The sequence below is a fragment of the Mus musculus genome, chromosome 8, assembly GCF_000001635.26.
Source record: "Mus musculus strain C57BL/6J chromosome 8, GRCm38.p6 C57BL/6J".
Taxonomy (NCBI): domain Eukaryota; kingdom Metazoa; phylum Chordata; class Mammalia; order Rodentia; family Muridae; genus Mus; species Mus musculus.
Window position 1 is genome coordinate 70,806,012 of NC_000074.6, and position 19,460 is coordinate 70,825,471.

Here is a 19,460-nt window from a genome sequence, read left to right on the forward strand (position 1 = left end):
AAAAGTGAGTAATTCTGTGGGGCAGGCAGGCTGGAGTCTGGCTGAAAACCCATGTGCAAAAAACTCAAACTGCATGCAGCCTTTGCTCTCGTGTGCTGGCTGGGGCCTGACAGCTCCAAGAACCAGAGCTCCTGACCTCTTATGAGCAATTCTCCTGCCGTGGTCAGGCAGCAGGATCAAGGTCCACCTGAGGTACATCAGACCCTGTGTTAACAACCCAAATATAAAGACATAAATGCCTTTGAACAGTATAGCTGATTTTCTAAATGTTTTTATGGGAGTTGGTCAGCAGTTAGAGCATCGGCAGGTCCCAGTGCCCCCATGGCAGCTCACAATCCTCTGTTCCAGTGGATCTAGCACCTCTTCTGGCAGCCACCATGCACACGTGTAGTGCACAGACATACATGCAGGCAGCCACCACACACATTAAATAAGAATAAAATCTTTTAAATTGTTCTTATTGATAACTGGTGCCCGTATGCTTGTTAATGAACAAAGTTTGTTCCTTGAAAACTCCTATTCAGTCTTCAACACCCTCTCTGAATGCTGTTTCAGGGCTTCAGAGTCTCTTGGGCACAGAAAGGGAAGGTCACTCCCTTGACTGGGCCACCAGCAGCAGAAGCCGAGACCATAGGGACATTCAGTGGTTTCTTCTGCTATGGTTTCCGGGGCCCTTGTGACCTATTCCTTCCTGCTCCCCGCCCCCATGTGTGTAATGTTCCTGAAAGTGGGGCACTCTGGGCACTTAGCTATCTATACTGAGCTTTCAAAGGAGCCTGTGGGTGGGGGAGGAAGACACGTGTGAGTGCCCCACAATGTGACCTCAATAAGGGGAAACTCAGCACCCCAGTGTGCTTGGGATCTCCTCCCCACCTCACACACCCTCCATGGCTCCCTAGGTCCTTCCTAGCTAGGCAGGCCCCCCAGCCTGGCACTTGAAGAAGCTTGAGGCCATGGTCTTGCTGCCACCAAGCACCGACTATAGCTGCCTGGCTGCCATTCACCCAGCCCGGCCTCCTTCACATGCAGCTTGTTGGGGGAAACAGAGACAGATACATGTATTTGTGTGAAGGCAATGGTGGCAGAATGTGGACAGCTCCCAAAGAACCAAGTTTGGCCCCCGTGATGCTGAATCACTCCATCTCTTTGCCTCCAACTGGGGCCCCTGGACTCAGTTTCTTTATCTGTGATGTGGAGTCAGCCATAGCAGTCTTTCTGAGAGCAGGCCATTTTAAGACAATGGTGGGGGCAGGGTGCAGGTCAAACTCATGCTATACTCTTCCACGACCTAGAATGTTCTGAATGGCCTAGAACTCACAGCAGTACCCCTGCCTCAGCCTTCCAGGTAAGTGCTTGGATGGCAGGTTTGTGTTACTGCACCTGGCTTTCCCTGTGTGTCTATTCCATCTCCCTGACTCCATCCCTCCCCCAGCCCCTGGTCCCTCCCTGTGAGCACCAGGGAGCCAGTCTGTGTGGGTCACACGGGTGGAGTGTGCCAGGGCAGAGACACAGCCTCATTGTCCCAGAGCTGCTGACCTCATAGCCTTCAGGACACTTGACCCTGGGCCAGGCTGAGCCAGCTGTCCTGAGAACATAGCCCCTGCTCCAAGCTGCCCTCCCCCCAAAAGAGCACCATGAACTCATCTGTATAGGCCTCAGTTTCCCCTTATGCCCAACCCACAAAAGATTATCATCTGTGTGAGCCCTGGAACTTTTAATTTGAGACAGGGTTTCTCTGTGTAGCCCTGGCTGTCCTGGAATTCACTCTGTAGACCAGGTTGGCTTCAAACTCAAGAGATCTGTCTGCCTCTGCCTCCTGAGTGCTGAGATTAAAGGTGTGGACCATCACCACCGTGCTTTGATAACATCTTTTTTTTTCTCTCCTCCCCTGATGACATGTTTAAAGAACGGTCATACCACTTAATTTTTTCTTTCTCTCTCTTTCTTTCTTCCCTTCTTTCTTCCTTTTGTCTATATAGTACAGGCTGCCCACAAAAATCATGGCCATCCCTTATCTCAACCTCCCTGTACTAGAAAATGGACTTTAAAATGCAACCTGCAGGTGGGGGCTCAGTTTCTAGAGCATCTATCTGCACAGCATGCAGGAAGCTCTGGGCTCCATCCCCAGTCCCCGTTGGATCAGGAGAGGTGTGATACACACCTGTCATCTCAGCACTAGGGATGTGAGGGCAGGAGTTCAAGGCCAGCCTCAGCCACAGAGTAAATTTAAGTTCATCCTGAGCTACAGGAAACCCTGTCCCCACCCCCCACCCACCCCCCAAAAAAAACCCTCCAAGAGATTTCTAGGCTTACTCACCCCAAGGTGGGTTTGTAGTGCAGAGGGGCCCCCACCTTTGGGCTGACTTCCTGGCTTTTGCTTTCACTTTGACTGGCCTGGAGACAATGAGTTTTTCTTTCTTTTCTTCTCCCCCTCTTCACTTTCTTTCTCTCTCAGTGTCAGTGTGTTTCTGAGCGTGGACAAGGCGGCTGGGCCCCTTCAGCCCTGCAGAAGTTCCTGGGGCCTCACGACTCGGCTCCTCATGGACATGATGGGGCTGGCAGGGACCAGCAAACACATCACCTTCCTCCTGCTTTGCCAGCTAGGCGGTGAGTCCCCACCAATCCTTGCACCACTCTCCTGGGTAGGGAGGGGTCCCTGGCAGCCTACAGGCTCCATGGCCTGGTGGTTTCTGAGGCCGTCTTCCTCTTTGTCCTTGTGGCCTTGGATCTAACTTAAGTCCGGGTTTGAGTTTCCCCTCTCAGAGGAGTCTGACCCATTCCAATCTCCCATCTTCTTAAACAAGAAAAGCTCAAGGGATGGCAGACACATGGAAGATTGCATGTTCTGCACACAGCTTGCCATAGACTCTCATACATGGGATATGCACAGGCCGTGCCTATCAGGACAACGCCTGGACCAGGCTGAGAAGGGCCGGGGCCCCGTGGATCCACCTCAGTCATGGCTGCTGTGTGACTCTGGGCAAATTCTATGCCTCTCTATGCCTCTCTATTCCTCTGTAGGCCAGGCATCTGTAGCTTGTTGGCTCCAGGGATAGCAGTCAGGATTGCCCCAGCAAAAGAGCTGCAGGCCTTTGGAGGATACCATGTGCTACTCATAGCAAGAGGCAAGGGCCCCTCCTACAGAGGGCTACCATCCTAGAACCTGAGGCGGCAGAGAGGGAAGCATGACTTCAGGCTGCAGGGCTGGGGTCACCAGGGGAGGGAAGAAGACCCTCACCTTAGAATCCAAAAGGCCAATTTCACCGGACAATCTTGACATGCTTCCAGTTAGGCTGGCGTCCTTGCCTGGTGTGTCTACACTCTGTGTCTACATAGGCTTCTAGGGAGACCCTGGTGCTGGAACACCTCAGTGGAATCCCCACAGGACATCACCATCCCCCGGGGACTGTTATTGCCCCTGACTACCAGGATCGTGCACTTGTGGGGCTGTTACCCTCCTCAGCAGCTTGCTTTTCTAGGGCAAATGTGCTGCCCCACCCCCCTTCCTGTGTGTGCCCTTGGCAGTCACAGAGGGACCCATGGGCCACCTGGGGGAGGGATGACGGCTGAGAGAGGACGGACTGATGGACAATGGGTGGGTAGACAGGTTGGGTGAGAATGAGCGTTTGAGTGGGTGGGTGGATTTTTGGGGTGTGGGGTGGGTGAATTGGGTGGGTTGGTAGGGGTGTGGGCGAGGGATGTGTGGGTCTGCAGGCTGCTGTGCTGATAGCAAACAGACACAGACGGACTCGGGGGTGGGCAAGCTGATGTTCGCTCCTGTGCTCTCCCAGGCTCACAGGACTCACGCTTGTCTTTCAGCCTCAGGCCCAGGTGATGGCTGCTGCGTTGAGAAGACATCGTTCCCAGAGGGAGCCTCAGGTCCGACACAGGTCCTCCCAGGCTGAGAGCCACACCACACTCTGCCTCATGTTACCCCATGTGTGTCCCTCCTTCCCAGCCCCTGCACGACTGGACCCTGCTGGTCCCTTTCAGGCACTCATGAACATAGGTCGCCTTGGCCCCTCCTCCTTTGCAGCCTGGTCTCAGGGTTTAAGCACCTGTTATTTAGATGGGCCAGTGTTTGGGACAATTACCAGCTACATATTTGCACTCAGTCCCTAAGGGAAGTATTTATATTTCTTAACAAATACCACAAAAGAACCCCAAGAAACAGGGTCCCCAATCCGCTGTTATCCCAGGCCTTGGAAGACTCCGGGAGTGGGAGTAAGGGGTAGTGTGGGGCACTAGGGGTTCATAGTCATCTTTAGCTAATGAGGTAAAGATCAGCCTGTCTACCCTGCAGGGCAGGGGTGCAGCTCCTGTGCAGGTAGGAAGCCGAGGGCTGCCCGTGTGCAAAGGAAAGTCTTTCTGCTTATCCTGCTTAGGGGGCTCCCCCTCCCTCCTGTGCAGGTAGGTGCTGAGGTGGAAGTTAGCCCTGTCCCTGTGAGGTCCAGCAAGGGCAGGATTGGAGGAAGGCATGGGGACACAGGGATGGTGGTACACTGTGGAGCCCCACTTCTCAGACCGCCACAATCTCCCACAGGCTCACCCTTAGGACCCAGGAACTTGAGTTGCTACAGGGTTTCCAAGACAGACTATGAGTGCTCCTGGCAGTATGATGGCCCTGAGGACAATGTTTCTCACGTCCTGTGGTGCTGGTGAGGACCCATTCCCACAACCTCATTTGTCTCCAAAATCACTCAGGCAAAATCTGTGTGTGAGCTCCTGCTGGGCATGATCCCCGCCCATCTCTGAGTGTCAGGTGACATGGTGACAGGGGCTGCATGTCACTGCAAGGGACAGACAGTCTAGTTTCTCTCCCTCTCCCTCCCCCCCCCACCCCCCTTTGAGACATGATCTCACTATGTAGCCCAGGCTGTCCTCAAAGTCACACTCACAGAGATCCTCCTGCCTCTGACTCCCGAATTCTGGGATTAAACAGCGGTTGGGATTAGACTGCGTCATGACTTTATTTTCCAACTGACCTTTATGATTCTCCTCCCGCCCCCTGCCCCTCCCCGCTGCAGCTTTGTCCCTCCGAACCATACCCACACCGGCCAGGAGCGCTGCCGCTACTTCTCCTCAGGCCCAGACCGCACTGTGCAGTTCTGGGAACAGGACGGTATCCCTGTGCTGTCCAAGGTCAACTTCTGGGTGGAGTCTCGGCTTGGGAACCGAACCATGAAGTCCCAGAAGATATCCCAGTACCTGTACAACTGGAGTGAGTTGTCCGTTTTACCTGTCCCTCTGTCATAGCAGGCACCCCCAGACCCAGGCCTGAGAACATTCCAGGTCCAGGGTGAGGCGCTGCACATTGCTGTGCAACAAAGCAGACCTGTCACACAGGACCCCCCTGTCACTAGGCTCTTTTAGGTTTCTTCTGGCTTCAGCCTCATCCTCTGGGGAGCTGTGTTTTCATGACTCAGCGCGTCTTTACAGAGCGCTGTCCTTAGTGTGCGTGAGGATGTGGATTGTGGGAAGATTCAGGAACGGATGTGGGCAGGCTAGTGAGTGGGGGGAGGGGGTGCCCACCCTTCCACTGAGGCAGGAAATTAACCACAGCAGAGAAAAGTTCACTTCTCAGTGGGAAAAACTTAAGCAAAACGGTTGTTTTACAAGAATGGATCCTGCTGAAGATGAGACTCGGGATTTTCTTCATACTCTACCCAGAGCCATGCCCCCAGGCCCCTGACTGGGGATTCTGGGCAAGGGCTCTGCCTTGAGCCACGCCCACAGCATTTTGTTCTTTAAGGTTTATTTATTTATTTTTAAAGATTTATTTATTTTATTTATATGAGTACACTGTAGATGTCTTCAGAGGGCTTCGGATCCCATTACAGATGGTTGTGAGCCGCCATGTGGTTGCTGGGGATTGAACTCAGGACCTCTGGAAGAACAGTCAGTGCTCTTAACCGCTGAGCCATCTCTCCAGTCCAGGTTTATTTATTTTTATTTTATGGGAATGTATGTTTTGCCTGTGTGTCATTAAAAATACGTCTGGTGCCCAGGGAGGCGGCCTGGTCCCCTGCAGTGGCGGCCATGTGGTTGGTGAGAACTGAAGCCGGGTCCTCTGATCCATGCTCCTAACCCCTGAGCACTTCTCCAGCCCCTTGGTACAGTCTTTTTTTTTTTTTTTTTTTTTCTTTTTTAAATCATTGGATTGGGGATATGAGTCAGCAGGTAGCCATGAGCCTAGCATACAGGGAGCCCTAAGGTTTCATCCCTGGCAGAGCATAAGTCACTGTGGGGGAGCATGCCTGGCACGCCCCCTCTTGGGAGGTGGGAGGATCAGGAGTCTACTAAAGACCCTGTCTGAAGAAACAAACACAAATGCTGAGACAAACGCCCTGTCCCTAACCCTTGGTACAGAGTGCTTGCCTTAGTCAGGGCAGCCCATAGGTGGAGCTGGGCAGACTCCCTGGACGTTTGTCAAGTCACAGGGATGTGTGTTCACCCTCCCCAACAGCCAAGACGACCCCTCCCCTGGGACACATCAAGGTGTCACAATCACACCGGCAGTTGCGAATGGACTGGAATGTGTCTGAAGAGGCCGGTGCTGAGGTACAGTTCAGGCGCCGTATGCCCACAACGAATTGGACCTTGGTGAGTTCTTTTACATATCAAAGGTCACCATAGCACCATCAATAACTCTCAGATGGCGTCTTCATCCTCAGAGTTTTCCTTTCTATTCTGCTGCTTGTTCTGAAATCCTGTTGATGGATTTCACACACACACACACACACACACACACACACACACACACACACACACACACACACACACACTCTCACACACTCACACTGTGGTTCCCCATTACCTTCTCTGGGTGTCTCGTCAGCATCTTGCTTCTTTGACAAGCTCTGGGCTACCTTTCTCTGCTGGGTCCATGTGGTCCAGGCTCTGGGCTTCTATACTCCATCTGTGTGAGGGCTAGCCCAATCACCTGCTCCGTCCCTCCCGTCTATGTGAGGGCCACCTCTTACTCTCAGATCCATTCACAGTCACTCCTCAGCCACTGGAGTCTCATGGTTTTCCCCAGTTCTATGATTCTCAGTTTTCCTCTCAAATAAACAGGCAATGAGTCAGAGGAGCCTGACCTGGCAGCACCCACTTTGGGAGTTGCAGGAAGGAGGCTCTGGGAGGCGGTGAGGAGGGAGGGAGGGGGGTTCTCAGGTTCCAGGACTCAGTTGCACAGAGACTCAGGTCGGAAAAGCAAAATGGAAACATCCCACCTGCTCCTTTCTGAGCCACAAAGTGCAGATCAGCCACATACCCAACGTCTTTCTCTTTTAGGGTGACTGCGGACCTCAGGTTAACTCTGGCTCAGGTGTGCTTGGTGACATTCGTGGGAGCATGTCTGGTAAGTGTTGATGAAGTCCCCTGTTCTATGCACAGCCCATGGCCCTGCCCTGTTGGCCAGTGTGGGTTATTCCTATTCAGCTAGGGGCAGAGTGATATGTACAACAGCCAAGGTCACAGTCAAGGGTGGGTACAGAGCTCCAGCCCAGCAAAGTAACAGAAACAGGCAAAGGAAAACCAAGGGGCAGGCAGAGTTCACAAAGGACTGGTTGGGTGACCTGGATCTACATCTGGGCAGCCCCAGCACACTGACACCATGATCCCTGTTGTACTTCTACCCAGAGTCCTGCCTCTGCCCTTCTGAGAACATGGCCCAAGAGATCCAGATACGGAGGAGGAGGCGGCTCTCCTCAGGAGCCCCTGGAGGTCCCTGGAGTGATTGGAGCATGCCTGTGTGTGTTCCACCTGGTGAGGGGGCCTGGATTACTAGTTCTAGAAAGAGTTAACAAAGTCACATGTGGTGGTGCATACCAATCACCCAACGCCAAAAAAGCTGGGGCAGGAGGATTCTGTTTTTGAGGTCAGCTTGGGCTCCATCTCCAGACCCTGTCTCAAAAGAAAATAATAAAAGATATGGCAGCAAATTTCAGACATCAGGCTAGGGGGGAGGTTAGACATCAGGTTTCAGGGCCGGGAGGGACTGGTCTCAGCCTCTCAGTCCTTCAGGTCTGGGACCAGCTCTGCTCTCCTTACAGAAGTCCTTCCCCAGGCCAAGATTAAGTTCTTGGTGGAGCCCCTGAACCAAGGTGGAAGGAGGCGTCTAACCATGCAAGGACAGGTGACTGTGCTAGCCTGGGCTGGGGGTGGCAGAGGTAGCAGGGGAGGTAGCGGTGGCAGGCTATGGGGTTACCTTTGAAAGGTGGCTGGGCATGGTGGCCCACACCTGTCATCTAGCACAGGTAGACAAAGAAGATGAGGAGTTTAAGGTCATCGTTGGCCAGCCTGGGCTGCATGATATCCTGTCTCTGCTGCTAATGGGGAGCTAGGGCATATGTGTGAGCAGGGAGGGCGGTGTCCCTGCAGTAGAGGGCTGTCCTGGATCCCCATTCCCATCTCCTCTCTGCAGTCACCACAGCTGGCAGTCCCGGAAGGCTGCCGAGGCAGGCCTGGTGCGCAGGTGAAGAAGCACTTGGTGCTGGTGCGCATGCTGTCCTGCAGGTGCCAGGCTCAGACCTCGAAGACCGTGCCCCTGGGCAAGAAGCTGAACCTCTCCGGGGCCACCTATGACCTGAATGTGCTCGCCAAAACTCGTTTCGGTCGCAGCACCATCCAGAAGTGGCACCTTCCTGCCCAAGAGCTCACAGGTGTCCGGGTCGCTGGGACGGGAGCATGAGGGAGGCTGGTTCCGTTCTGCGCTGAGCATGCGCGAGGCCTGGGCCATTCCTCACAGAGATTAAGTCAAGGTCGCATCAAAAATGCAGTTTCCAAGATGTGCAATGTATGATGCAGGACTTTAAAACCTTCGAAAGACATGGGTGGGGGCACTCGAGGAGCTGAGACAGGAGGATTTCAAATTCCAGGCCTCACAGACACCTTGTCTGAAAACTACAACAGAAGACTCTTGTTGCCTCCTAGTTCTTGTCCTCACATTAAACCCTTTGCCCATACACCGGTTACCTGATCCTGTCGCCACAGTGTCCAGGCACAGGCGCTTGACAGGCTGGCACAGTCACAGGCTCCAAGCTGGTGGTTCTCCCTCTCTGTGCCTCTGGTTGTGTTTGTGCAAAATAGGGCAACTGGCCAGGCCTAGTGAGACATGCCCTTAATCCCAGCACTCAGGAGGCAGAACCAGAGGCTCTCTGTGGTTTTAAGTCTAGCTCAGTCTACAGAGTGAGCTCCAGGACAGCAGGAGCTACATGGAAAAACCCTGTCTTGAAAAAGAAAGAATAGGGCTGGAGAGATGGCTCAGTGGTTAAGAGCACCGACTGCTCTTCTGAAGGTCCGGAGTTCAAATCCCAGCAACCACATGGTGGTTCACAACCATCTGTAATAAGATCTGATGCCCTCTTCTGGTGCATCTGAAGACAGCTACAATGTACTTAGATATAATAATAAATAAACCTTAATAAAAAGGAAAGAAAGAAAGAAGGAAAGGAAGGAAGAAAGGAAGAAGGAAAGAAAAAGAAAGAATAACAAAAGGCCAGAGTCCCCAGAGTCCCACTGTGTAGCCTGTAAGGTGTTCACTGTCAGTCAGCCTGACATACAGTTGGTGCTCAATAAATGCTGAGGTGATCTCAGAGTGGGAAGCTGAGGTTGTGTCTGTGATTATCACTGACATGCTGGTGAGCCCTTGTACTTCTACCCAGAGTGTGACACTCGGTCTCCTTCTAGAGACAAGAGCCCTGAATGTCAGCGTGGGAGGCAACATGACATCCATGCAGTGGGCAGCCCAGGCTCCCGGCACCACCTACTGCCTTGAGTGGCAGCCATGGTTCCAGCACAGGAACCACACACACTGTACCCTGATTGTACCAGAAGAAGAGGATCCTGCCAAGATGGGTAATACATGGTGGGCTCCAACCTTCAGGGTCTGTGCAGACAGGGTGTTTGAAGCCCAGAGTGTCATCTTCACTTACTCAGAGTCACACAGAATCGGGCAGAAGTGGAATGCTGTGGCCTGCATCTGCAACCTTTGCTGGGTTCCCATGTCCTGCCCTGGGCAGGTCACACGATGGCAGATAATGAGTCTCACATATTATGATGATTTAAACATTCCCGCACCACGGAAGGTGGCAGTTCACAGTTGCTGTTGGCAAGTTAATGAGGCCTAGAGAAAGCCAGGCAGCAGGACGGTGACTGCAGTGTCTTAAGATGTCCTGCTGTGGGTTTGGGCTGGAGTCCTGGTGGACACACTTTTGGGGTTTTCACAGCTGAGGCTGTGGAGCTCCACATAGACTTCTCCGCATGCTGTAAAGGCTAGGTAGTTGGATGAGCGATCCAGGGGAAGAAGTAGAAAGGCTTTGAAGCACGAGTAGAAGTTTTCTAGGCAGTCCCAGAAGGCAGCACAGTCAGCAAACAGTTATGGGACAGTCCATCAGTGGCTGCTCCGCTGGTCTTTCTAGTGACACACAGCTGGAGCTCTAAACCTACCCTGGAGCAGGAGGAATGTTACCGCATCACAGTGTTCGCCTCCAAGAACCCCAAGAATCCCATGCTGTGGGCCACAGTCCTGTCCAGTTACTACTTTGGGGGTAACGGTGAGTCGATCTATCCCTTGATGACCCTTGATGTCCCTTGGTCACCTTGGAGTGGCTGTGGGTGGAACCAAGGATGTGAGCTAGTCAGATGCTATCTCTATTAAAGGATCCACGCCGGCAGGTGTGGCCAAGGCTATTCGTAGAGCCCTAAGTTTGTGGAGTTAGGATACTGGGCGGATCCAGGGCTGTGCATGGGGCGGGCAGCCACCCTGGTAGGCATGGCCACCGTGGAGGAAGGTGTGGTCTGTGTGGGCGGGGTCGCGGTGGGCGGGGCCTTCCCTTCCTTTGCCCCATTGGTGACTGAGGCGTTGCACAGCCTCGAGAGCCGGTACTCCACGACACGTGTCGGTGAGGAACCAAACCGGGGACTCGGTGTCCGTGGAGTGGACGGCGTCACAGCTGAGCACCTGCCCGGGGGTCCTGACGCAATACGTCGTGCGCTGCGAGGCTGAAGACGGCGCGTGGGAGTCAGGTGCTGGGGGTATGGGGGTGGAAGAGAGTGTAGTGTGAGCCCCGCTGCTGTGTCCTGAGACAAGATACGGTGGCCCCGCAGCGAGTGTGGACCTCACAGGGCTGCTCTGAGTGTCAGGCTCGTACCACAGGTCATAAAGGGATCCCTAACCCACTGCTGCCTTCCCCAGCAGAGTGGCTCGTGCCACCCACTAAAACCCAAGTGACACTTGACGGACTGCGCAGCCGAGTAATGTACAAGGTTCAGGTGCGAGCCGACACTGCGAGGCTCCCGGGTGCCTGGAGTCATCCCCAGCGCTTTAGCTTTGGTGAGTGGAGAGACATCAAGGATAGCTGACTGCTCTTCCCCTAATGACCCCACAGTGCCAAGGACCAGCCTCGGCTTGAAAAGGGGGTCCTGAGAAAGGGGTGTTTGGGAGTGGTGAAAGAACAACTTGAAGTCAGTTGTGGGGTACAAGATGAGAGCTCTGTGTTCTGCCAAGTGGGCTGTCCAGATAGGTCTCTGCTAGAAAGAATTCTAAAAGCTCTCTGCATAGTTCATGGGCTTTCTGACCAAACTCAGAAACAAATCTTGGATTTTCCAATCAAGTCAGAAATCCTGTTTTTAAAAAATCCTAAAAGTAAATATTGAGTTTTCTGATCAAAATCTGAAAGCCAGAAAAATTTCTAAATAGCAGTGTTAGCTCTCCAGGTTCCCTCTCTGAGTTGAGTGTTCTCTCTCTCGGGCCAAAGCCCAGTCTTTTATTTCATATCAATCCATTTGTCCACCTTCCCCGCCTCCCCACATCATTTTACAAATCACCATTCCCTGACTCTAGCCTGTGATTCTTAGCAAAAGGCAGCAAGTACGTTCTTTTTTTTTTCTTTTTTTTTAAAGTCTTTGTTTTGTTTTTAAAGATTCATTTATCTTATTCATTTGAGTACACTGTAGCTGTCTTCAGACACACCAGAAAAGTACACCAGATCCCATTACAGATGGTTGTGAACCACCATGTCATTGCTGGGAATTGAACTTAGAACCTCTGGAAGAGCAGTCATTGCTCTAAACCACTGAACCATATCTCTGGTTCCTTTGTTTTTTTTAATTAATTAATTAATTTTTAAAAATTAGGTATTTTCCTCATTTACATTTCCAATGCTATCCCCAAAGTCCCCCATACCCACCCCCCCTTTTTTTTCTTAACATTGCAAATGAATTCAGAGATCTGCCTGCCTTTGTAAGCACAGAGAGTAAGTTTAGCTGGGTGGGATCCCGTCCTGAGATTACCATTTCTTTTTTTTTTTTTTTAAGATTTATTTATTTTATGTATGTGAGTACACTGTAGCTGACTTCAGACACACCAGAAGAGGGCACCAGATCCCATTACAGATACCATCTGTGAGCCACCATGTGGTTGCTGGGAATTGAACTCAGGACTTCTGGAAGAACAGAGGGTGCTTTTAACCACTGAGCCATCTCTTCAGCCCAGATTACCATTTCTTAAATCTCTTTATCTCCTTCCTCAGTTTCTTTTTGACAAGCTGGCTCAGAGTTTAGCTGTCCCTGTTCTTCTAGATCTGTGAAGGCCCTGACTTATACTGCATCGTTATATTTTGCATATTGAGAAATTATATAGTCTTGGACTCATGTTTTCAGAGTTCTTTCCTACAGCCTTAAGGGCTGTCCTGAAGGTCTCAGCATTTACCATTTTTCTGAGACATTAGGCACAGCCTCGCCTCATGGACTCATGTTGCTTCTAATTATCATTGAGTCATTAATCTTGGCAGGGAGAATATTTCCCAAAGGAGGAACATTTTATACACACACACACACACACACACACACACACACACACACACACACACACGCCTCATGCCCAGCAACTGTCAGCACTCCTGCAGGCCAACACCCTCCTGGCTCTGTGTCAGGAGCAGGAACTGTGTCCCACCTCCCTTCCATAACCATGCAGGACCCGGCACCACAGCACCCCACTGGCCAACTTTTCCTTTGTGTTTTTCCATGGCCTCTGGAAAAAGCACTGGTCAGAATTCCTTTTCTCTAGCCTACCTCATCTACCTGCAGTATTTGATTCCTCTCCATTTGTCAAACTCCTATTTGTCCTTCAAACCCCAGCTGTAAAGTTCTCTCCTGTAGGAAGCACTCCCTACTTGTCTCTGATCCACAGTGACCACCCCTCTGCTCTCTTTTGTCTCCTTGGGTTGCTGTATGTGGGTCAAGTTGCGTCTTCCTCAGTCAGGGTAGGAACAGGGCACACATCCTTCAACCCAAATTGTCCCGCCCCCCAGAGGTGCAGATTTCCCGTTTATCCATCATTTTCGCGTCTCTGGGAAGCTTCGCCAGCGTCCTCCTCGTGGGCAGTCTCGGATACATTGGCTTAAACAGGTGACTCTTGCCTTACCCCTCCTGCCTTGTCTGCTAGAGCAGTATTGAGGACACTCACGACCCCAAAGTATAGATCTGTCCTGGTCTAGACGCGGAAACCAAGGCACAGAGGGCCTGGAACCGAATTGCGTTGTGGGCAGAGATGTTGCTGATCTTGAGTGTGCAGGACTCTCATTTGGTCCACATCACACCCTTCATAACAGCGGGGACAAGGAAGCCTCAAGAATACCCTCTCTGATCTGTCACCTTTTGTTCCTCAGGGCCGCCTGGCACTTGTGCCCACCCCTGCCTACACCCTGTGGCAGCACTGCCGTGGAGTTCCCTGGCAGCCAGGGCAAGCAGGTAGATGTTCCTTCGCAGCTTCCCACTGCAGAGTAATGTACTCTGGGCAGTGGGTGTGCTCCAGCTCAGCTTGCCCAAACTGAAGGGCGACAGGTAGATCCAATAGGCAGGAGAATTCTGGATGTCATCTTAGAATCAGAATTTAACGTGGCTTCAACTAAAGGGGAATGTGAAAAACAAACTCAAGGCTTCGGGCTTCAGGCATGGCTGGATCCAGGGGACGGGATCCGTTTCTGTGCTGTAGCTAACCTTGGGGGCCTCACCCTGGCTGTTTCGGTGGACGACTTGGAAGAGGGTCTCCACAGAATGAATGTGCTCCTCTAGGCACTGGGAGGGGGAGGGGTGTTAGGGGTTTTCAGCTACACTGTATCCTGGCCCCGCCTACCAAGTCTTAGTCCCACCCAACGACAGGATTCTTCCCATTGTTTTGGCTCCTCCCAAGTCCTGGAGCAATTACATAGCTCTGCCCACAGCCCTAGCTCTGCCCTCATCCTTTTACTCAGTCCTGGTCCCGCCCACGTCTGCTCCATCACTCAATTTCTGATCCTGCCCCTTTCCCCTTCACTCAGTTTTGGCACCGCCCACACATCCTGCCTCCTCTTGTTCCTGCTGTTTGCTCCATCCCCACCCCAACACTCCTTAATTAGTCCCGGCCCCGCCCCCATCCTGCCCCTTCACTCAGTCCCGCCCCGCCCCGCACTTTACTTAGCCCCTCTCGAGAATTCACTGACTCTGTCCCCCCTCTTTTTAGGCTTGGCAGTGGTGCAACCCTGAGGACTTCCCGGAGGTGTTGTACCCGCGAGATGCGCTGGTGGTCGAGATGCCCGGAGACAGAGGCGACGGGACAGAGTCGCCCCAGGCCGCCCCTGAGTGCGCCCTGGACACAAGGCGGCCCTTGGAGACTCAGAGGCAGAGGCAGGTGCAGGCACTGTCAGAGGCCAGGCGCCTGGGCCTGGCTAGGGAGGACTGTCCCCGTGGTGACCTGGCCCACGTGACACTCCCGCTGCTCCTGGGAGGTGTGACCCAGGGAGCCTCTGTACTTGACGATCTTTGGAGGACCCATAAGACTGCGGAGCCGGGACCGCCCACTTTGGGGCAAGAGGCCTGACTGTTGCATCTCCAGCCTGCTCCCTCCTCAGGAGCCCCTAAACTGCAACAGCTGGTCATAATGGCTGTCCTATTTTATAGATGTGATTCTTGAGGCCCAGAGAAGGTGACTGTCTTGCCTGATGTCACACAGCGTTTGCAGGACGCAGACCCAGGCCTTTCTCCCGGTTCTGTAGCACCCTTCTCTTCTCCCACCCACTCCCTCCAGCGCCTATAGCCACACCGCCTGTGAGGGGAACATGGAAACCTCCAAGAAGGGGAAAGTGCTTCATGCAGCTTTGCTTGGTATCCTCAGGGCAAGGCTGGACCCTATCACTGGTCTGTTTATTTTTGGGGGGGTCCTTCCAGTCTGAGGGGACATGGTCAGTCACAGGCTCAGTTTGCCTCCAGCGTCCTTGGCTGGGGTCACAGAATGACTCTAGAGCGTCATAAATTAGGTTACCTAAAAAGCAGGGCCTAGACATTCACGGGAAGTTTATACGTCTGGACTCAGTTTCCCTATTAGAGTATTGGGCACTTAATAAATGGGCCTTCCCAGAGACTGAGAAACTAAATCTGGCCGTCGTGGTGCACGTCTGTCATCCCAATACCCAGGAGGCAGCTGCAGAAAGATGAGCTTGGACTGCAAAGCGAGTCCGAGGGTAGCCTGGGCTACATGAGACCCTGTCTGGAGGACAGTGTGGACAGTCACCTAGAATTCCGAGATAAGACCTGGGTAGTACAGATAGTTGAGGCGAGAGGCCCAGCTCCCTTCCCATGTGCTCGCCCGCCCGTCAAGAGGACCCTGGGTTCCCTCTTTTCCTGGCGCTACAGCCACGGTAAACGCGCGTCCGTAATGTCTCACTTTGGCCGCTAGGAGGCAGCAGCGACGCGTGTCGCCTCCGCCCGCCCTGCACATGAGGCTCAAATTGGACTTTTCCAGTTTGAACTACCCAAGGTTTGAGAACCCTTTTATAACAAGAGTATGCGAAGCTAGTAGGGCGAGGCCTCCCAGACCTGGAACCTGCGTTATCATAGAAGCTTCTAGCTGGCGAAGGAGCCGTGGTCTCCGGGTCCAGCCACACAGTGGTTACACAAATATTTCGGTTATGGTAGCCCGTTTCCAGTGCTGGGGTATGTTGGGGTTCCTCCAGGGACCCCGGGAGGTTGAAGCAGAGGACACTTCTACGCTTGGGAGAATTTGCCAACACACCTAGAGTCTGCCTGGACTCGGGTGGAGAAGGCAAGACCAGACCTGGGGGTGGAGAGTCAGTCACCAGCATCCAGCCACGTGTGGTGGACAAACTTTCCGTGGAGTATATTTTGTGTCCAACAGGCTCCATCTGGCTTCTGGCTAAGGGAAAGACGGGTGGGTGGCGGACAGAGTGACAGCCTAGAATCCCCCTTAAGGAAGTGGGGGCGTGGCTCAGAGTCAGAGAAGCTGCCTAGAATTTCCAAAGTGGGCTGGGGACGTGGCTCGGGGAGCAGAGTAACAATTTAGGATTCCTATGTCGTGGCTCCAGGATGGGATGATCAACATAATGCTAATTGCCTTGGGTCTGACCATCACCAGTGCAAAACACAGTTCCTTACTGTGTTCCAGACATCCTGCGTGCTCAGCCCCTGTGGCATGGGATGTCTCACAGGCTACTGCAGGCAAACACGGATCCAGACATCACACCCACACTTTTTTTTTCCTTTTTTTTTTTTTTTTGGTTTTTTTTGAGACAGGGTTTCTCTGTGTAGCCCTGGCTGTCCTGGAACTCACTCTGTAGACCAGGCTGGCCTCGAACTCAGAAATCCACCTGCCTCTGCCTCCCAAGTGCTGGGATTAAAGGCGTGAGCCACCACGCCTTTTTGTTCTTAAGACTCCATTCTAAGTTAACTTGCCCTTAGAGAGGCATGGCCCCCTCCCTTGAGGTCTGAGAAAAATCACAAAATGTCCTTGGCAGTTACAAAATAGACACAGCAGCTGCAGCTGGCTGGTAACAACAAAGTGGGCTAAGAAAACATAAGTCATTCCCAGGTCAAGGTGCTCCTTCTTGTTGTATGCTCCCTCTGTAAGCTCTGCCCCACAGTTACCTGGCAACAACCAGGTAGGTCTGATTCACTATTAAAGGGGCTGCTTGCCCCCTCCTCTCTTGCTCTCTTGCTCACCCTCTCTCCCCATTCCGTTCCCCCACTCTCTCCACATGCTCATGGCTGGCCTCTTCTTCTCTACTCTCTCCCTCTCTCTGCCTTTCTCTGCCTCTACTAGCCTCTTAACTCCCCTCCCCATGCCCTGAATAAGCTCTATTCTATACTCTACCGTTTTGGGGCTGGTCCTTCAGGGGGAAGGGAGGCCTTGGCATAGGCCCACTGAGACTTCCCCTTCTCCCATACCTGACTACGTCCCCATAGAGGATACCCCCATCTTTATCTTTTTATAAACACATCACCCTCCTTGTGGCTTAACCAGGTGCTTGTAAACCAATTAGCTTAAAGACTAACACATCTGTACCCTCTTATGTAATGCCAAGGCTTGGAAACCCCAGTCTCGGTGTTTGGTTTGTTGTTGTTGTTTGTTTGTTTGTTTGTTTCCCCCCTTTAGAGACCCCCTTCACTCAGACCTGGGGGTTCAGTCTCCTTCCTGTTCCATCAGGAAGGTTGGTGGCCCGAGCTTGATCTTCAATAAAAACCCTCATGCGCTTACATCGGTGTTGTGCGGTGTTGTGATTCCTGGTGGTCTCTTTGGGGGTTTTACAATCTGGGAACAACACAAAAACAGCAAAGGTCCTGAGGAGGCCAGATAAAGGCTCTGAGTGGCAGGGCTGCTGCCAGCAGGCCAGGACCTTTTAGTTTAGCTTGGTGGTCTGGACAGAGGAGCTTGTGACTTCCCTTCAAGCTGCTCAGGGCCCTCTGGCTACAGCCCATGCTAGATCAGAATTCACCATCCCCCTGCCTCAGCCTCCAGAGTACTAGGATGACGGCTGAGGGCTAACAGGCCCAGTCCCTGGCCCCCTCCTCACCCTGCTTACTGCAGTGGCCTTGTGTGGAGCAGGGACATGAGCAGCCTCAGTTTTCTTCTCCAGGTACCTTCCGGCTGTGTGCTTCTAGCCGGTGTGGACAGATTGTCACAGGCTCTAGGGAACATGTCTTGTGACCAGTGACCCAGGGTCAGCGCCAGAGCCAGGTGCCCAGGGCTCTGCCAGCACTGTCTGCCTGTTTGATTTTATATCTGTCGATGTTTGATTTAAAATCACACTGCGCTTACACACCACACAAATTGCCCCACACACCCCATTTTTCTTCAGTTTGCCCATTTAAAGAGCACAATTTGGTGACATTTGGATTCACTCGGTGTGCACACAGCACTTCTGACTAATTCCAGAACATTCCATGCCAAACGCCAAAATGTGTGTCCCCACGAGCTGCTTCTGAACCCCTGGGCACACTTTCACAGTCCTGAGCCTGATCCGGACACCAGGTCACAAGGGTCACTCCCCAGAGTCTGTGCTGACTGTTGTCAATCACATGCATTGTGATTTTGAAGTTTTTAACATGTGTTAATGCCTCTTTCCTTTTCATAGCTGAGTACTATTCCACTGTGCACCCAGAACACACTTTGTCTCTCTGCTCATGTGCTAATGAGGGTTCAGGTGGCTCTGCGTTCCGGGCTGCTGTGGATCCTGCTGCTCCGGCTTGTGATCTGCAGTCGTGGGAGAAAGATCTGTTCTCTCCTCCCTCTTTTCGTACATTCTCCCCTTTCTGCGTTCCTTCCTTTTGGCATTTGCTTTTATCTCCTCTCCCTTCTTTTTCTTGCTGAAGATGGAACCCAGGATCTTGTTTCAATGGAAGCAGAAACTCACCCCTGAGCCACGCCCCCAGCCCCTCACTGGGGGATTCTAAGCAGGAGCTGAGACCACAGACTAACCCTTTACACAGGATGCTCTCTGGGCCACAGCCCTCGCCCCCACCCTTCTGCTCTTGGAGCCTCCCAGAATCATCAAAGTTGATTCTCAGCAGCCATGACAGGGCTTCTGGCAAACTTACCTAGCCCACAGCCTCTCAGAGTCACTGTCCCCAGCACCATAATGGTGGCCCAGGCACTGAATAAAACAGAGTGAGGGAGGCCCACCGGCCTGCCTACCGAGGTTTCCACAGAGGTTGCTGCTCAGTCCTGGCCTGGATGGCTGGGATCTACTCTGGCCATTGTTCCTGCCCTGGGCTGACCCAGCACTGGATCCTTCCAGTAGCTTCCCTCCTCAGGGTCAGGTGCTTCCCAGCTGGGACCTCAAGGAAGAGGTCATACAGTCAGTCAACATGCATCTCAGAAAGAGGGCCTGGGGCAAGCTTATGGATTCTCTCAGCCTTGGCCTCTTTGCTTCCTAAACCATCGACCTACAAAACTATGGTCCCTTCTGCAGCTCTGATGACTGTTCCCTGGGACTGACCCTGGCTCATACCAGCCAGCTGCCTCTGCCGAGTCATACCGACCCCCAAGTCACACCGATCCCATGCAGGACCTGTCATGCTTCCCACCCCTGTCTTCCCCAGCCTCCTAATACTCCCCAAAGAACTCAGGCATCCTCCTGCCTCAGCACTTCTTCATGGGTCTTGTTTCTGCCTGGGATCTTTAATTT

General features: G+C 52.7%; 1 protein-coding gene across 8 annotated transcripts; it reads left to right on the top strand.

The window, feature by feature from the left end:
• The first annotated feature begins 2,348 nt into the window (after positions 1-2,348).
• On the top strand, positions 2,349-17,531 carry Il12rb1 (interleukin 12 receptor, beta 1). 8 transcript variants are annotated; one of them, XM_006509557.3, is made up of 16 exons: positions 2,349-2,607; positions 3,820-3,879; positions 4,544-4,658; positions 5,028-5,221; positions 6,467-6,603; positions 7,294-7,360; positions 7,642-7,767; positions 8,055-8,137; positions 8,426-8,663; positions 9,691-9,858; positions 10,422-10,556; positions 10,873-11,028; positions 11,198-11,335; positions 13,314-13,410; positions 13,671-13,752; positions 14,504-17,531. In XM_006509557.3, exons 1-16 carry the CDS (start codon positions 2,541-2,543, stop codon positions 14,858-14,860), a joined length of 2,220 nt encoding a protein of 739 aa, XP_006509620.1. In that variant the 5' UTR covers positions 2,349-2,540; the 3' UTR covers positions 14,861-17,531. The 8 variants fall into 8 exon arrangements, with proteins under 8 accessions (XP_006509620.1, XP_006509622.1, XP_006509623.1 ...); NM_008353.2 differs by having other exon boundaries at positions 2,438-2,607; positions 11,201-11,335; positions 14,504-15,413; XM_006509558.4 differs by lacking the exon at positions 2,349-2,607 and adding an exon at positions 3,207-3,595.
• Positions 17,532-19,460: the final 1,929 nt, after the last annotated feature.